At 40.0% G+C, this 18,242-nt stretch overlaps 1 protein-coding gene across 11 annotated transcripts in view; it reads right to left on the bottom strand.

Moving 5' to 3' along the window:
* Positions 1-18,242, bottom strand: part of CadN (Cadherin-N) — a 267,563-nt gene that overhangs the window by 59,959 nt on the left and 189,362 nt on the right. For all 11 annotated transcript variants that reach the window (XM_066291539.1, XM_066291536.1, XM_066291532.1 and 8 more), the window contains one exon: positions 7,788-7,931. In XM_066291539.1, coding sequence (XP_066147636.1) covers positions 7,788-7,931 — 144 coding nt within the window. The remainder of the gene's footprint in view (positions 1-7,787; positions 7,932-18,242) is intronic.

Below are 18,242 nucleotides of genomic sequence, written 5' to 3'. Positions count from 1 at the left end.
GAAATTTTTCACGGAATTTTGCTTGGAAATCCGCGAGAACTCGGATGGTTCCACGAGAACTCGCATGGTTCCACGAGAAGCAGACACTTCATAAATCGTATAAAATGGAATACCGCACGCATTCTAACGATAAGTCGTGGTCTCCCTCTTAATCTTGATTGGAATCTCTCGCAAATTTCCTTCGCCGAAGGAAACCCGATAATTGACGAAATTCCAAAATTTCTTCGAGGTTTTTTGAGGCTCTTTTCGCAGTAGAATTCAGTGACGTACTTCACTTATTTTACCATCTGACCGTTAGAAATATTTTCGATTCTTTATTACGCGAGTTACGTTTTTTAACACACATTGTCAGCGCTTTGGGGCCGTACAAGATCATAGCAAAAACACCTTGAATTTAAATGGGTAGAGCTCATAGGGATGGAGCCCACGGTCCCATTGCGTGCACTTTCATGTTCCAATTGTGATCAAAAAAAAAAAAAAAAAAAAAAACGGAATTTGTCGAGCAATTTACCACATCGATCTTAAGCAATTTCGACCTTTCCTAAGAGTTCCTATTTTTCCAGGAGACCTCCCGCCCAGACCCCATCGATTAAACTAAACTCGTCAGCAAATGAAATAAATGACCCATTTTTATAAACGATCGTTTCGAGGACAGCTCCTGCATAATTTTCCAGGCTTTATTCGACTTTTCCATCCAGGAGACGTAGCTAACTCTCGCAGGAACATATCGTCAAAGGGATATCTGGTTTTTATAGTGTTTGATAACGTATTACTGGCAGGAAATGGCGATTTCGAGTAGGATAGTGAAACCCACGAGCGGATCCTTTTTCTAATAGTGATTCGAAAATTGGAGGGATTGTATTGAAAGGGTGGAAATAACCGCAGATTAAAGGGCGCAGTTTAAATTACGACTGTGGCCTTTTTCGCATTGCGGAAGCGGCTCTCGAAAGAAGAAAAAGTTTTAAGCAAAGTGATCATAGAACAATCAATTTAATTATTTTTTGAACCCCCCTGTGCTCATCAGATAGTAGTACGCCCTACCCCCGAAAGTTTGGACCTTCATTTAGTTCTTTGACTAGCCGTCTTAATTACTCTCGGTCTTCTATCTGAAATACAAATTACCTCGCTATCAATTTCCTCTAAAACGACCGCGATAACTGTTACGGACAGCTGTCCCTTCAGCATTTATTGTTTTACCTCTCCTCATGTGAGCGAAGCCTCAAATCGATTGATAGAACAAACGTAACGTCTGGTCCCCGACATACGCAGTGTCAAGAGCTGGAGTTTTCAATCCTTTTAAATCCAATAACATAACTCGAGATTGCCCCAGAGGAAACTAAACTTCTTATAAACTGCGACCTCCTGCAACTCCGAGGATATAAATTCTTATTAAACTGCTTTACCTATATGGGTCAACTCATAAATTTGGCTGCGTTAGTGAGCAAGGAGAGTTAAAACCTCCCTGTTTTTACCACAACGACCGTTTTACGGTTTCAAATCTGAAATTTGGCCTTTAAGAACTTAATTCAGATTCATTTATCAAGATCTGCGGGATAATGTCTCAATTTGTCTAGTCCCCATCATAGATTTCCATTGCCATATTTCATTTTCCAAATTAAAGTTCACATTGAGGGTCGGTATCAATCAATCCTCGTGAGCTGTAAGGGACTTTTCGAAAAAGAATTGCGGTTAATTCGAAATTGCTCGGTATTTGTCTGGACTCAAACGCCTGGAATACAAATTCTAAACGAATTTTAAAAATACCTCGCAAGAATTATTGGACGCAATTTCGGCCGAAATGCTGTTATGGAGAGAGGTTTTAAAATTGGGTCAATAAGTTTGGTCGTAACGTGGGCCCTCTTAAGAATCATTGGACGTTCTTAAGGGGCCATTTATACGATCTCTGGAATTTTCAATTTATCGAGCACAAACCTGTTATTGCATGCTTTATTATATCGGAAGTCATTACTACTGGTTATTGCTCTTAGCACTGGTAAACAGATACACAAGATACTAATTATTGTCTCTCTTGCAACAGGAGTAATAATTGATGATATTGGTGCTGGCACACGGTTCACTAAGCTTGGATACAATACCGAAAGAACCTTTTTCCGTTTTTCCGCTTTGATTTTTGCAATTTTCCAGCTGTAACTAATGGTTTAAACGGCTAGGGAAATTTAGTTTTATTTGAACAGTAAACCTATTATTGGAGTGTTGGTTAGATTAGTTTCACTGTTTTTCGGGCCGAATTTATTGCTTTTAAAATGTTGATTGAAAGGTTTAATTCGGAGTTAATTTTGGCATCACACGGTCCATCTCGAGTGTGGAAACGAAAAGGCGGCGTTAGGTAGTTGGAATTCAATAAGCCCTAATTAATTTAATTTTTTTCGTCTCGAGACCTCGGCTTTTCAAGTATCCAAGGAACGAAATTTCGTCGGAGAAGCGAGACTGCTCTGCATAAGGAAAAAAAGCGGGGCAACAAATATTTTTCCAGCGCACGATGTAATGGAAACTTTGGTGAAATGCCTTCGCCCTTCGACATTAACCTTACACGTAAATCCACATACAGGGTCTCCGCTAAGGGCCGGCATCGATTTCAAGGGGCGACTCCTCGTCACGCCTTAGGAAAACGGCCCTAATGAACGTGCGTTCTATCCTGTTTCCGCTTCGCGATACCGGGTGTCAAAGTTTTTTTTAGATTTTTTCATAAACAGTTTCGGCCGCAAGGGCAGTATCGGCAGAGGTTCGGGGGTGTTCCGAGACGAGGGATTCAAACGTGACACCGGCTTTACCGCAACGTGCAGGTGGTTACTGTTACATGTTCACTGATGAATCATCGATTTGATGAAACGACCGGCGGAGACGTTTTTAATCGTCGATTGCTCTGAGAGTATTCCGTCAAAGCGTACCTTTTTCGTTTAGAATCGACGGGGGAACAAGGCGTAATCTATCAGAAGCCAAAATGCAGGGTCCTAAAAACTTTGGGGCACGTTTAACAGAAGAACATTACTGCCCCCCCCCCCCCCCCCATATCGCGTCGAAACCGATGTCATACTCGAATTCCCCGTTTCGGAACGCCCCCGAATGCTGAATGTCACCGCGATGTGGCCCTTGCGGCCGAAAAATTTTTCAAAAAAAGTCTCAGTATCGCGAAAACGAGACAAGATAGGAGATACGCTTATTAGGACTTTTTTCATGCAACGTGACGAGGAACCCCTCCTTGACGTTAGCAGAGCCCCTGTACACTGAGGTTATTGGGCAGCAACTTTCTGCGTCATCTAACAGGCCCGTGACACCTTTCGCCCTCGAAATGTCCTCGCGGCAATTCGCTCCCGTTCACACGTCTCACGTGCGAACCTTTTCCCTCATGTGGAATTTCCCAAAACCCCCGGGCCAGCCCCAGAATGACTGCGCCAATTCGATTTGGTCAATAAAGCATATCATAACCATTCGCACAGTTCTTACCGACGTCGGTGGGTACGTAACTTCCTAATTCACTTCCACGTAATCCATTTTAATTAACGTTAGTTAACGTAAACGTTTTCTTAAAACCACTTCAGCGCAATTAAGTTCACCTCGAACAAGGACTTATGCAAATGGATGATGACGGGCGAGTTATAAGAGGCTTTATACGAATTTTAATATTTACCATAAATTACGTAATAATATATGCGGATTTGGTTATTGAGGGGAGGATTTCTGGATAGGTTCCGAAAGGCTTGTTACGAATTTACTGCAGAAATTGTTGAAGACTAATAGTCTTCGTACACAGACCATTAAGAACACTCACTTCAAGCCTTTGAAGAGAGTTATTTATTAGTTTTGGGTCAAGCAATTTAGAGAAACCACATCTTAAAAATGATTCGCGCCTTTCCGAGAGCGACTCGACAACTAAAGTGCTTCACAAATAAAATAGGGAGTCCCTTCCTTTATTCCGCGTATAAAAGAAGAAAACTGGTTATTTCTTGTAGGTTAAAACTCTCTCAAAAAGCTCTTAGAAATTTTTTTTTAGCTCGCCGCTTTTCACGATCATTTGTCAAGAATGGGAAAGTGCAAAACGAATGTGGTGTAATAATAATGGCACTAATGGAAAAATCTGTGAAGCAGTTCCATTGTCGAGTCACAAATTGACCCTTCGTTCTTATTAGAGTCGCCTGGATGAACAAGTTAACTCAAACATTATGCCCCTGCCAAAGCTGCTAATTAGCCGGCTCCATACACTCAGAGCGTCCCAGCAAAAGCGACTTTAAGCAAGCTTTAATACAATATTTATCCTTAATGATCTCTACGATTTCATCGATTCGACTTTGATAAAACTTCGCAATACTTCTTAGTGCGGTTTGTTAAATCGCCCGTAATAAATCATTTCGACGTGAAGATCCGCTAGCTTTAATCTTTCGAATTACTAGAGGCGGAGGTCTTTTTCAAATTACTTAAGAACGTTTTCCAAGAGAAAAGCGTAGATAAATATTAATTTAAGGCATTAGTGAAGTCAGGAAATTTCAATCAGGAACTGCCCGGGTTATGGAGAGCAAAAATGTTATTGATCAGAAAATTCTAAAGTCAAATTTAAATTGCTCGAAATAAGATAAAGCGAGCTTTATGGATGCTTTAAAATGTAAGTTGCGGACTTTGAATGAGGAAATAGATGGTTTCGTAATTTTCATTTTAAAGCTTCGCCGGGATCAAGTGCTTTTAATTGGGATGTTAAACCGGTAAAGTGTTTAAAAATCGATAGAATAATATTAAAGGACTTGATGCGATCTGTGGATCTAAGGGAGTCACTAGATACCGGATTACTTCCGGAAAATAAAGGAAAATCTCTCCGCGCCAGAAATTTTAAAAATATTATAAATTCGAGGAATTTTACTTGATAATTTCCTGAATTCATTATTCACAAGGACTCATTAAGGCACTATTCACAAAAAATTCAAACAGGAAGCTCATCATTCCACTTTGAGAATTATTATAATTCGTTATTCGCGGGAAAAACACTGAGGAGCTGCGTTACTCTATCTTGCGACATGCTGGGACTACTCAATCGAAATCAAGGAGGGCACTTCTCTGAGAGGTCCGAAATCCAAAAGTTGCTGTTTTTTCTATGCAAATGACTAACCTCAGGAATTTTCAGTTTTTCTTTTCAATGCTGAGGAAAATTAGGAAAAATCCCGAGGGGTTGCAAAATCGAGATGTTTTTCGTGGATGCGCACGGACCGTCACAGAGTTCTAGTGAAGTTTGATAATCGTTACTATCAAATTTTTAGAATTTCCTTCGGAAAACGACATGAAATTTGTCTTAAATTCTTGGCTAGCGAAAACTTTCATCCCCCGAAATTCCGATTTCGGGCAACTCATAGGTCATAGCATCTCCCCTAGTGCTGATTCATTTTTTATCAACTCTGATCTTAGATAACGGCCCTTGAGCAAAACTTTCCCCATAAATCTACCAAGCCGTAAATGGCACAGCGCATCAAAGAAAAGAAAACGGAACTATCGATGAGTTAAGAACATAAATAAGTCTTCTTTTGAGTTACAATTGCACACAATTTTCCCATACCATTTCCTGACTTATAAATGAAGGTTTATAAAGGTCTATCAAGGGTTTTCTGGCTTTGTAAATGTTTTAAAGGAATTGCTGAAATATTGCTTACTTTTCTGAGCCGAATCTTACCCATTCCGAGGCACAATAGCATCTCGGCACAGCCAGTTTATGCCTGTATTTATGCAAACAATAAGATCAACGCAGAATCATTACGCTAGCAATATTACAGCGAAAATCCTTGTTTTTGTGTATTTATTTCCTGAATAAGCTCAGTCAATATTAACGTGATCAATAAAAGAACGGCGGCAGGGCTGCATCGGAACTTCTTCCGTTCGGCCTTCGTTTTATTTACTGCCTTGATTATCAGTCAACTAAAAGTACATGAACTGAGCTTCAAAGAAACTGCCAAGAAGTTTCCTAACAAACCTTAAATTTGAGCTTTCCCAGGCTTCACCAACATAATTCCAAATTTATCTGTAACGAACTACACGATACACTCTGTTTAAGCTGAGGTCAACTCACAAATTCGCCTTCACCTCAAAGAAATAAAAGCTCGTCTGAGCTTTTAAGCAGGCCGCAGCTTTCGCGTGGATCGGTAATCTGAATCTTACCCAACTCGATGAGGCTGTCAAAAAGATTTGTAAACTGTTGAATAATGTATTCGGATCTATGGCACGCCTGAAGCCTAGGAATTTCAGTTGTCATTGTGAAAGAAATATGCTTGACTACATCGAAATATTTAGTGGACGAGATTCAGTGTAATGCAAGATGAATATTGCATAACAAGTAGACACAGTTGTAATGGAGACGCTAAGAGGCCAAGTTGGCTGACTTTGCATGATCACCTGACATAGCCAGAGTTCATGCTTATGCGGTTAGAGCGGGTTAAAGTTTAAGAGCGGCTTAGGGAAACTTTGTGTTACGATCGACTTGACGTATGCATCAGCTGTGTTGAAATTCGTTTTCGAGTTCGAAGAGCGAGCCAACAATTCAAGCTCTTCAAATTTGGGTCGAGGATCTGGAGAAATAACGGGAGTTCGTTCGTAAGGAAAATCGACATTTTCTTCATCGTACTAATGAGGGATTGCAAAATTCAACCGCGAAACTGGAACAAACTCACGTCAGATAGTTGCCAGAAGCAAAAAGTTGATTGAATTTGAAGTCTGACTGCTGTGGGAGAGGTTTCTTACCATTTCCGAAGAGCGGGCCAAATGGAATCTAAACTATGCCAATGATGCACTTCAGTGGGATACTCGCTTTATTTTTGGAAATTTTCCATTTCACGGTTCCGTAGCGATATCTATCGCTTTTCCAGATATTGATTTTTTCGGCAGAAGAGATGTTGGTTTTCGCTCAAACTTTCTTTCCTTTCCTGCACCCTTCCATTCGCGGATGTAAAACTTCAGTTTTTTTTTTTCAATAATGGACTACGCTGTATATTTTCGGGACCCGGGACTCCTCTCTTCTTTAAGAAACCGTTTACACGGGATGCCTTACTTCGTGTAGTTTTTCCCGAGTTGCATATTGAAAGAAGTAAATGAGCGGTCCTACTCCCAAGCGCGGCTAAACGCAATCGAGCCTAAAGAGTAATTATCACAACCTGTTGGCAAGCAGTTCATCACCTCCGCAATGAGAGTACGTTGGCGTTAAAATCTACACCAGCCAAAGACATTTTGCCATCAACAACAGGACTAAATGCTCAGGAGGCACGTGGAATGCGAACTAAATGGATTAGTTTACCCGCGTTCCTCCAGTTTTCTAACGCACTAGACACATTAAATATATGCGATTCAATAAATTATTAGCTCACGTCGAAGATGTAACGTTTCATAACGGTGCAGGTTTTTGAAAATCCCATTTTTCCCGACCCCAAAAGAGATTTTTAAACGATGAATTCGGCATAACACTTTCAGCGTTACTATTTTATTTTTCTTGGAGAACTCACAAAAACAGAAAAGCTTTCCGCGTTAAATTGATTTCCTATGTTTAGGGAACGTTTAGAGAGAAATAATATTTTTATATATTGCACCAATTATGGTCCGTAAAGAGGCACTTGATACAACTGAATTGTATTGAGGTTTATGGCACAATACCTGAAGGATAAAGCAATTTCCAGGGAATCTCTTTGCGCCCAAGGAAACAAAGGATGCTCGTTAATGGTCTCGAAATGGATTCGCTTGAGGGTTAAAGTTGTGGCTAAGTAAGTCGTTTAACACTCAATCGCAAATATATCAGGGGTACTTACACTCATCGTGATCTTTGGCGGTGACGGTAAGCACCGTGTGTTGAATATCTTCATTCTCGTCGACTTCCGCTTCATATAGAGCCTTGTCGAAATAAGGTGGATTGTCATTCTTATCTGCGATGCCAATGCGGATGAACTTGGTGACTGAAATCAAAACAGAAATATCACCTTTTTGCACCTAGCAAAAAGAATTAACGTTTTCTCGCACTTGTGGCCATAAAAATTCGACGACATTTTTTACAACTCAATAAAAACTGTTTTCTCGCGGAATTATGAAGGAAAAGCCACGAAGATAATAAATCAAAAGTGTATGTATGTGACAGGAAGAATGCGTGACAAGAATGATATATCTAAAAAAACATTCCCAGTCATTTGTTATTGTTTATTCGGGGTTGAAAAATGTCGGAGAAAGACTCTCAAATTGATGGAGAGACAAGAAAAATTACCGACGCTATTATATAACGTGTTGTTCGATCCGATGTGAACTAACTGTTAAACGCTCGTGATTTGATGAATTGCGCTTAGATGGGGTCAACACTAATCGGAACGAGGTGATAATGGAGATTGGAGGGATCATTTCGATATTTTTTAACTCGAGCTGGACGCTGCGTTAAAGGACCTGCGGCCATCGGGAGAAAAAGGACAGGAGGGGGACGTCGGTGGAATCAGCCGAAATAAAAAAAAGGGGGGGGAGGAGGGGGGATTGAGACGATTAAACGTCAAAGCGTGTGTCGGTTTAGGCACGAAATGTCGAATATTCAATAATAAGACGTAGGTTTTAACAGTTACAATGGCAATTCCTACAAACGCACATCCGACTTCAGACTCTAGCTGCATCGTACTGAGGGAACTGTCCGTTGAAACGCAAGCAGACGCCCGCGTGAAATTTTGAATATTTTTCAATGCGCAGCTTGTTGCACTTTCAACCGGCAACAGCCCTAAAGCTGCGAAATTTCAGTTTTTTCTTTTTTTTTGAAATGTGTTTGTGCCACCCCTAAGTGACCTTTCGACCGTTGTTTTAACGTTGCCGTTTCGATCGCGTTGAAACCAAATAACCTTTATTTTTTCGTGGCCGTTCCGTAGCCAATCGTAACTGAAACCCTGTATACTTATCTACGCACGTACACGATAAAGGCTTGATTTGTGTACAGCTGTAATGACGTTCTGCAAAAAAAATGTGACGGGACTCGGGAATTCTACGCATTGTAAATGCGAATTTTTAAAAAATAATTTGTGATATGAATTTGTAACGGCCGTAATGGCAAACTCTAGATGAATGAATTTGAAAGTCCCTCGTTATCCGATTCTAAATCCTATATTAAACTTTTACCGATTTACATTCACTCGACGGTTCAGTGCAAACATAAGCCCCGTATAGATATGAAATTGAAAATATTTTGCAATGAGCCGTGACTCTTAACAGCCGTGGTAGTATACAGGTACAACTGAAGTCTTCGAAGGCCACGGCAAGGCTTGGGAACCCCCCGTACCTGGATTTCAAACTCTCTACAGCTACAGCTTGTTCCAAACTTAAATCCTGTAGTGCAATAAATTTGGAATATTCCGCATCGCGAGCTTGTAAGGGACGCCGAGACGGATTAAAGAGTCAATCGGGGAACTCAAAAATCCATGTAACCCGATGTTAAACTCTTGTTATTTTATGTCTAAGTAATTGTTGTTCATTGTAAGCTTAAACCCTGAACCGGCACGAAATATTGAATATTCATGTAATAAGGCTTAACTTGTAGTAGGAACAATAACAGCTCCCAAGGCAGTGGTGAAACTCTGGAATCCTATAAGATATCTAGACTAAAACTATTATTGTTCCGTGTCTACAGCAATACATATTTAAATCTCGAATCGACAGGAAATTTCGAATATTCTGTGTGTGTGTGTGACGCAACATATAATAATTACAGGAGGTCGGCAAAAATGGCCGTTCAATTAAAAATTCCCTGCATCCATGCCCTGAACTCTTTGTGCTCCGTGGCGAGCATGTCGCTACATTTTAAATTCAAATTCTTTGCCGGCATGAAATTTTAAATATTCCGTAAGGTAATATTCTGTAATTCTGTAAACTTGCAACGGTTACAATAGGGGCTTTAGGGAAAGAAGAAGAACTCGAAAAATTCCATGTACCGGGACGATAAACCCTCGGTGTTTTATGTCGAACGAAACTGTTGATTTTACTCAAACTCTAAAACTGCAGGAAATTTCGAATAATCGGTGATATGACGTTACCTGTAATAGGTACAATAACAGTTTTCCGAGACAGCCGTAAAACTCTAATATCAGCACTTTAAACTCCTGGTGCTCCAAGTCGACCATGTAATAATTGAGCTTTTTAAATTCGAACCTTCTTTATTTTTACACCCTGCGATTCTGAATAAAACGATTACAACGCGAGCTATCGGCTGCATAAATAGTTCGCTAATAAAAACGAAAATCATTCGTTTTTTTAACCTGCTCAGGGAAAACCACTCTTGTAAATAAAACCTCCTAAGTAAAAATCATCGCCCGAACAGCCAGCTGATGGTTTCTACGATTAAACATTGAAATTTCCATAACTGTATCAAACCCATTCAATTTTAATCTGGACAGTAATCGATTAAACATTCATTGAATTCAATTCTCGAAAATGCCTCAGGAACCACCGCAGAATCTTTAACCACGAAAAGAAATCGTTATCACACAGAGAACATCAGCATTGCCCGAACGTAATGTCCCAATAACAGTTCACAATCCGTTTGAAAGCCCTGATGAGAACTCACAAATTGAAAGAGAATTTAATTAACAAATTTCTAAAAGCAGCATTTTGCAAGTTTAGTTATTACTGAGGTTATAAACAAATCATTAAATCTGGAAGTTCGGCCGAACGGGAATGTGTGACGTTGAGGGTTTGTTTGAAAGGTACAGAGTAATATGGATAAAGCAGCACGTGTGCTGAAAGCTACAATAGATTAACTCTATTAAAGTTTCCATTTTCATGGAGGGTATAAAAAGAACGTGGAGTGCGGTGCAGGTGAATAGTGGCCACAATGGGGATAATATATCAAATGCGGGTGACGCGGAGTCTATAGGGTCAAAAATAATTTTCCCAAAAGTGACACAGAAATTGTGTGTTTTTTCATTGATTTACAGTGTTGGAATAAATTCGGAATGATGAAGAGTTGAAGTTGAATCGAGAGAATTGATCTGTCACCGGTGACGTAATTTGTGAATCGATGAATTCGGTTTTTAATGCGAAAAAAAAGGACATTTGTTAGCGGTCGTTCGAGATTGATTAAAATCAATTCGAGAGGAAAATTCCTCTTTAAAAAAAAGGCGGTGTGCACTGCTGAGAGCTCGCTTCCGTATGTCTCACAACTGTTTGAGGAAAGCTCCGTTTTAGGTCTCGTGTAGCTTCCGTTGCTCGTCTCTCTTTTTACGTAACGTAAATACACTTGCGTTTTCAAAAACTTCCATCCTTCGTCATCTCGACATTTATGTCACCGCGATACATAACAAACCGACTGTCATTCCTCGTGCATAATTTTGCAGAAATTGTATATCGCTTACGGCCGAAGCCACTAATCCTATCCGAAAGCAATCACTTAGGCAAACAAATCTGGTAGCAAGTGTACAAATAAACCCGAAATAAGCCCTAAACAATTAGGTAAAATCCCGAAAAAATCCCCCGCTTGGTATTTTTTATTTTCAGGGAAATTACCCACGTCAAACCTGAAGTCAAAAACAGGATCCGTGAAATACCTAAACCTACCCACCCTTATCACATTTTTCATTCCGCCCTGCATTCTCTCTTTCTCTTATTCACTTCATATAATTTCACTCGGGCGAGGTTGAAATCAATTCGAAACTCCGTCCGGGTTTATTTATCGTTCAGTGTCATTGTGATTTTGTTCCTGGATTAGGATATTTATTTTGAGAAAAATGGATCCCCTCCAACTGGATATTCCAGACAGGATAAGTAATAAACGGAACCACAAAATGAAATATTGGTATTCAGCCTTAGTCCCGATATGCCTCTAACTTCGACGCAGAACACGCGTTCTTTGCAGCTTTCGGCTACATAATTGGGCCAGTTATTAGGAGCGCAAATGTTATCTATCACTTTTAAGTCGTTAGATACGTCTTGCTTGACCCAAGCTGCCCCCTGAGGAAGCCCACTTCTCCAGAAATCTCACATTAAATTTTGATAAATAACTCGCATTTTTTACGAATAAATCCGTAGAAATTTCCGTTCGCAATTATATTTGGGGCTTCAAGGAACTGAGCGTCTCCAACGAATGAATTAATCTTTCTAACTTCTCCTCAGAAGTCGCCCTAATTACGTTTATGAAATATGCAATATCGCATTGCATTATTACTGATACCAGACATATCACTACAGGAATTTAATATTTAGGTCTGTTATGTGCCACAGCAAATACAGTCGGAGGACTAAATGCTTACACGTAATAGTTCAATATGCAATTATGTATTCGAACGCAGCTTCTGGGGGCAAGTTCCCCTTTCAGAGAATTCACATTTATCTGCGTTATTCAAATAAATGTGCTCCCACTCGTACATACGTAACAAATTACTGAAATTTGTTATGAGAACTTATCACCTGCTTGAATATTTCAGCAAAGCTAAACGGGCGAGTAATTTTAGATCACATCAACAGAAAATTTCCTTGAAAACCTGCGGAGCTCCAAACTACCGGGGATTATTTATTTATTATAAAGGAGCTTTCTGATGCACCTAAGCTAACACACACAATAAGGTCCTTGGAGAGATGTGCATATACTAGGTAATAATGCGAGGGAATTTTTATCTGAAAGGATGGGAAATTGTTGCTCGTAGGCAGCCTTCGCGACGAGAAATATTAAAGGAATAATTACGTTTAGAGGAGAAAAGGGAGAAAATCCTTTCGATTTGGTTTAATGGATGTCTTTGATAAATTCATCACAATGAAAACGTTTAGAATGAAAGACTCAAGTTTTAGTTATCGAATCGCTCATTTTTAGTACCTTCGAGGATAGTTGGTGAAGGCGCCCCTCGTCGAAACCCTCCACTAGGCACTACGTCGGCAGCGAATCTCAATGGCGTATCACCGAGGCATTCCCAAGGTCACACATTATTAAACGTGCCCTTCGTTTAAAAATGATGCTAACACGGGATAAATTAACCCTTCGCGTGTCGCTGTTTGGAATTGAACGAAGTCCCAATTTGCATTTTTACACAAGACGCTGGACCCCCCACCTGTGGTGATTTTCATTGGCGTGTCGCAGCGCACATAATCATTCTCCTAATACTCTTTTGTAAGAAAAAAAAAATTATAAGCCTAATTCAAAACCTGTATGCGCCACTAATCAAAGTTTTATGAAATTCCCAGTTTTCATGCTTGAGAATGCCACCACAGTCCGCATTTGTAGGAAATTTAGTGGGTGCTTCATAAAGTTTTTATTGCTTATAAATTTTTAAAATAGTTTTGAAGAAATACGCTCCGTAAACCTGAAAATGGGCCACCCTACGGCACTGTTTTACGTTTCGTGAATTATCCAATTTTTGTGCTCAATTAAAAAAATATCGGCGCGCCAAGTTTGCAAACAAACGAAAATCGGATGACAACATTTGAGTTTTTTTACATTTATTTTTCACGTACAACACGCTCCTGAAGTTTGGCACGATCCTCCCGACTCACCCTGTATATGTATTTGCCAACCGCCGGACTGAATGGAATTTATGATTTCACGACACATTCCAAGACGTAACTGAATTAGGGCAATAACGAAGTAAAAATGTATAAAACCCGCACGCAATCGTGAAAATGTGTGAAACGCCCTTTTGCCGATCAGATAAAGTCGGGCCTTAGGGCATTCGGACATATGTAAATGGAAATAGAAACCTAGCAGTGTCCGACCATATTTCACAACCAACATCTTATTAACTTGGTTTTTTATATCTTCACTGCAATAAAAGAAACATAAAAATATCCACAATCCTCTTATTTCGGCAGTAAAACAGCCCTCGAGAGGAAATAGAGGGCCGGAATCGAAATCGTCAAGATTTGGGTGTACCATATAATATAAAAAGAATATGAAGAACTGCAATAAATATTCGTCACGTACGTACTTATTTCCAGTTGTTTTATTTAGGCCTTGTAGCAATGATTTATCGTTATAGGGGTCTTCCAGGAAACGACCTAGCTTTGTTTTAAGTGCTTTTAGTTCGTTATTAAGGCCGGAAGCAGCGTCTTATTAACACTTTTTGCTGATGAAATAACGCTTCAAGGGAGTCCAAACTAAGCACAGTAATTCAAGAAATTTCCTCTAAAGCAATAATCGCAGAATAGCGAGCACAACTTTGCTTCGCAATTCCATTTCGAGTCCATTCAATGCGCCTCGCTAACTTCCCTAAATTACGATTGTGCATTTTTGTTATGCTAACACTGCGGAGGCCAAAGGGGCAGAATTCTTTGCAGTTGTTCATGATCCACCTGCTTTTGGAACGTCTAAAATGCTCAAATTGTTGGCAAATTTATTTCAATGCACGAAATAAAGTTAAGAAGCGGAAAGTTGTTTCGGAATGTACTGTTTCGAATAGTGTTTAGCCAGTTTCGGAGTTTCCAAATTGGCGACAAGCCGAAACGACGTGAAGTTTTCTGCAGCGATTCAGGTTAGGGATTAGTACAATTTAGTTGAAATATCGGTTTAGGAAGTTCTGTCAGGTAAGAGTGAATCGTTAAAATTAAAGTGAAACGCAAGGCAAGCGAGATTTTATAAATTTGATCTGCTTTATTGCGTGCACCCAATGGCTGGTAGCAAACGCAAACGGGAAAATTACCAATATCGGCCAAATCGAGACAAAAACCTGGGGGCCGATCGACAAATCGATTTAAGTATATTCTATGTATTCGAGGTGGATTGTCCATTTTTCGTTTGCCGACCAAGTGTTGGCCGCGCTCGCGGTACAAGAACTCATCCATTGGTATCTTGAAGCAACGCAAAGGACGCAACGTATCATGACGGGAGAGTTTCAGGGAACGACAGAACCGGACAAAATCATTTTGAAATAACTTATACACCCATGGCCCATACACCCCCCATCACCACCATCACCACCATCACCACCATCACTATCATCACCACCATCACTATCATCACCACCATCACTATCATCACCACCATCACCACCATCACCACCATCACCACCATCACCACCATCACCATCATAACCACCATCATAACCACCATCAACACCAACAACACCATCACCACCACAAACGCAGTATTTTTAACATACAGAGTGGCAAAGTGTCACATTTTTTAAAGGAAGTTTTTTCAACAGATTTTATAATTTCGTTTCCTTTTAGATTTATGTTTATTCCAAGAAGCTTGACTGAACGTCACGAGTTGCATCAGATAGTTGTTAACTCAGTCGGACGATCATTTTTTCCCTCACATTCTTTGCATTCTGAACTTGCATGGAAAGAAGGAATTTTAATTTGGTATCGGCCTTCATACAGGGCGCCGTCGGAGCAGTCTGGCATTCGGCGTCTTACCCCAACACAAAGGGGAGCACTTATATTTTGCAAAGGTTGAGTTATCGAAGGACTACAGCTCATACAGCCCTAAACCGATTTTAAACATATACCCGATGCGAGATCGCACAGTTTTATTTAAAACAAAAACGAACGACACTGCACAACTGAACTAAAGTCTAGAAAACAGATACTAAGATAATACGAGAGAACAACAAGGGACAACAATGATTCTTGGTGCTTCCAAGGTTGTACTTATAACGGGTTTAGTGTTAACAACTAGATATTAGTGATTAAATGGGCGAGTCAAAGGTACCTTACCAAGGCTGTAAGGACCAGAACCAAGTGCGCAAGTGAGAAGGAGAAGAGCTGCTGACGCTCAAAGCTGCCTGGTCGCCTTTGAGCAGCACCCCGTCAACGCAATAAAAAATAAAGATAGTTTTTGTTTAGTCTAAGACCTAAATTATGTCCAGTGATTTGCCCATGCTATTACGGGTGTTGGGTTTCAATCAACTGGACAATAATTTAGGTGTCCAGACTCGATAAGTGGTGTTGGGCATTTCCCCAACAGGGGCTTCGAAAAAAAAACAAAGTATAACATATTATATGGCCCGACAAAAACATGACACCATGTATATGGCTATCGAGGATTTTGACACTTTATTGTAGAGAGTTGTAAAGAAAACAGAGGTACGAAATTTAAAAAATTGAACTCGAGGTGTATCTGAGTAAAACGTAAAATATGGAAAAAACGTGAAACTTGGCCACCCTGTATATCAAAGTTTTTGGAGTTTGCGGTTCTTTGCCGATACCTTTTCGGTAACGATAAAAGCAGCGTTTCATTTAATTCTGCGACCATTATTAATAGCGTGCTGGCATCTATCTGCCCTCTGAAATTCTCTAATTTTGCTGAAATTCCGAGGTCCTAAAACCTCCAGTTTTAAGAGACCAGAGGTTCCACCATATATAAAATTTCTCACATTCGCAAAAAAAAATTTACACATATGAAAAGCGCAATTTGAGGATGTTCACACACATCTCATGAATTCACCCTCCCGATATTTTGCTTAATTGTTAGGGGGTGTTCTTTCTAATAATTTTCCCCAGGTTCTGAACGCTAACAGATTTGCCGCCGCAACGTTAACAAGGGTTTTCGTTCGAGCCCTTAGCAAAGGGTGAATGTTATTCTCAGTTAGTTTTAACTGAAAATAGTGGGCAATTCCACCGCTCCAACTACTCCTACTTTTGTGTGGGCCATTAATCTTGAACAGAGCGAAAGAAAAAAAAAGCGTAATTTATTTGAAAACACAATATTCATGTTTAAACGAGGAATATGGTTGGTCAACTCTCTTCCATTATTCACAGTTTTTAGCGAACGTACTGAAGAGACGTTTGCGTAATAGAAGTGTCAATTTACAGTAGAGCCAATGGGCGCTTTTTTTTATTCATCCACCCACTTCGATGAAATCCATCACTCATAAGAGCCTTTGGAGGGATGTTATCCAGTAAATGGAAGATTAAAAAAGTTATTGACCTGAAACTTTGAGAGCTGACAACTTAAGTCACTCAGTGCGATGGATTCGAATTGTGCGATGGATGCAGATTGGATCACAAATTGAACTATGAGTAATTGAGGTCGTCTTTCCTCGATAAACGTGAAACTATCAAACTAAATTGAACAATAATTTCAAGATTGGCTCACCGCCTGCAAAATTACCGACAATTCTTAACATACTTTTTAATCAGCTTCTCTCGAAGAATGTCAGTTTGCGTTTCAGGTGTATGAGTAAGTTCGCTTTGGCTAATGTCCTGCATTTCCATGGTTATCACAAGTTCCGTGGCTAAAGGGGCGCTATCCATTATCTTCTTGTACTCTGTTATCTGCGTGGCTTATTTCTCCAACTTGTGGCTCTCGCGCAAGAACTTATTCATCCCCTCCTCGGTCTCATCATTGATAAGCGACATGTAACAGCCATATCCATGCCGTGAGTATGGACCATGAAAAATGTCCAGATCCACATTTTCACGCTATATTTGAGCTGCAACGTCAATATTACGTTCCGCAAAAATGTGGACTTGTAAACACGATACGTTGAGGTTGAGCCACTTTGTTCCGACTTGATTCAAGTACACGTTTAAGGTGCTTTCAAAAATTGATTTAAAAAAATGATAAAAAACAGCCCTATATGATCCCAACAGTAAGTATAAAAGCGTGAAATTTGTTGGAAATACAGCTACTCTGCAATTCCGGAAATTTCCAGGATTCGCCAGTTGTTTGACCCAAGGTTCGCAAACGTATTCTTTAAATGAGCCGATTTTATGAGCGTAATCGCCGTAGATTTGTGCTCATTTACGAAGTTATTCTTGCAAATCCCCGAAATTTTATGCTAAATAGCGTTATTAGACTCAGCGACTCATCAATTTTAACCGCTCTAACTTGGATTTCGATTTTTGCACGCAACCAAAACAACGGAGCCCTAGTTTCAAGGCGGTGGTCATTTCCTAAAAGAAAGATTGGACTAAACTAACGTTTTCTGTGTGAAAAATCGGGCATAAGCCACTGGTCAATGACAAAGAGTTCTGCAAATTCATGAAGGTCCGGTGAAGACGCGAATAGCAAAGCGAGCTCAGTTAACCCCAAACTTAACCTTGTCCATTTAAAAACATCAACTTGTTTTATGAAACCCTCGTTTACAGCCCTCGTATTTGTCACCAAGCGTTCACTCTCCTCCTCTAAGGCTGCTATAGAGTTTTCGTGCATTTTCTAGGTATTTTGCGCGAATTTATTCTCTCTTCTCAGTATTCTCGCAATTTTATCTAATCCGCGTTTGTATACTTTGGAATTTACATGTCCACAAATTATGTTCCATGTGGCCGTACCTCTTGCATTACGTGCCCGCAGTTTGCCGACATGACCGTATATGTTTGTG

This window comes from Euwallacea fornicatus, chromosome 16 (genome assembly GCF_040115645.1).
Source record: "Euwallacea fornicatus isolate EFF26 chromosome 16, ASM4011564v1, whole genome shotgun sequence".
NCBI lineage: Eukaryota > Metazoa > Arthropoda > Insecta > Coleoptera > Curculionidae > Euwallacea > Euwallacea fornicatus.
Note: the sequence above shows the minus strand (reverse complement) of the source record. Positions and strands in the feature narration are given on the sequence as shown.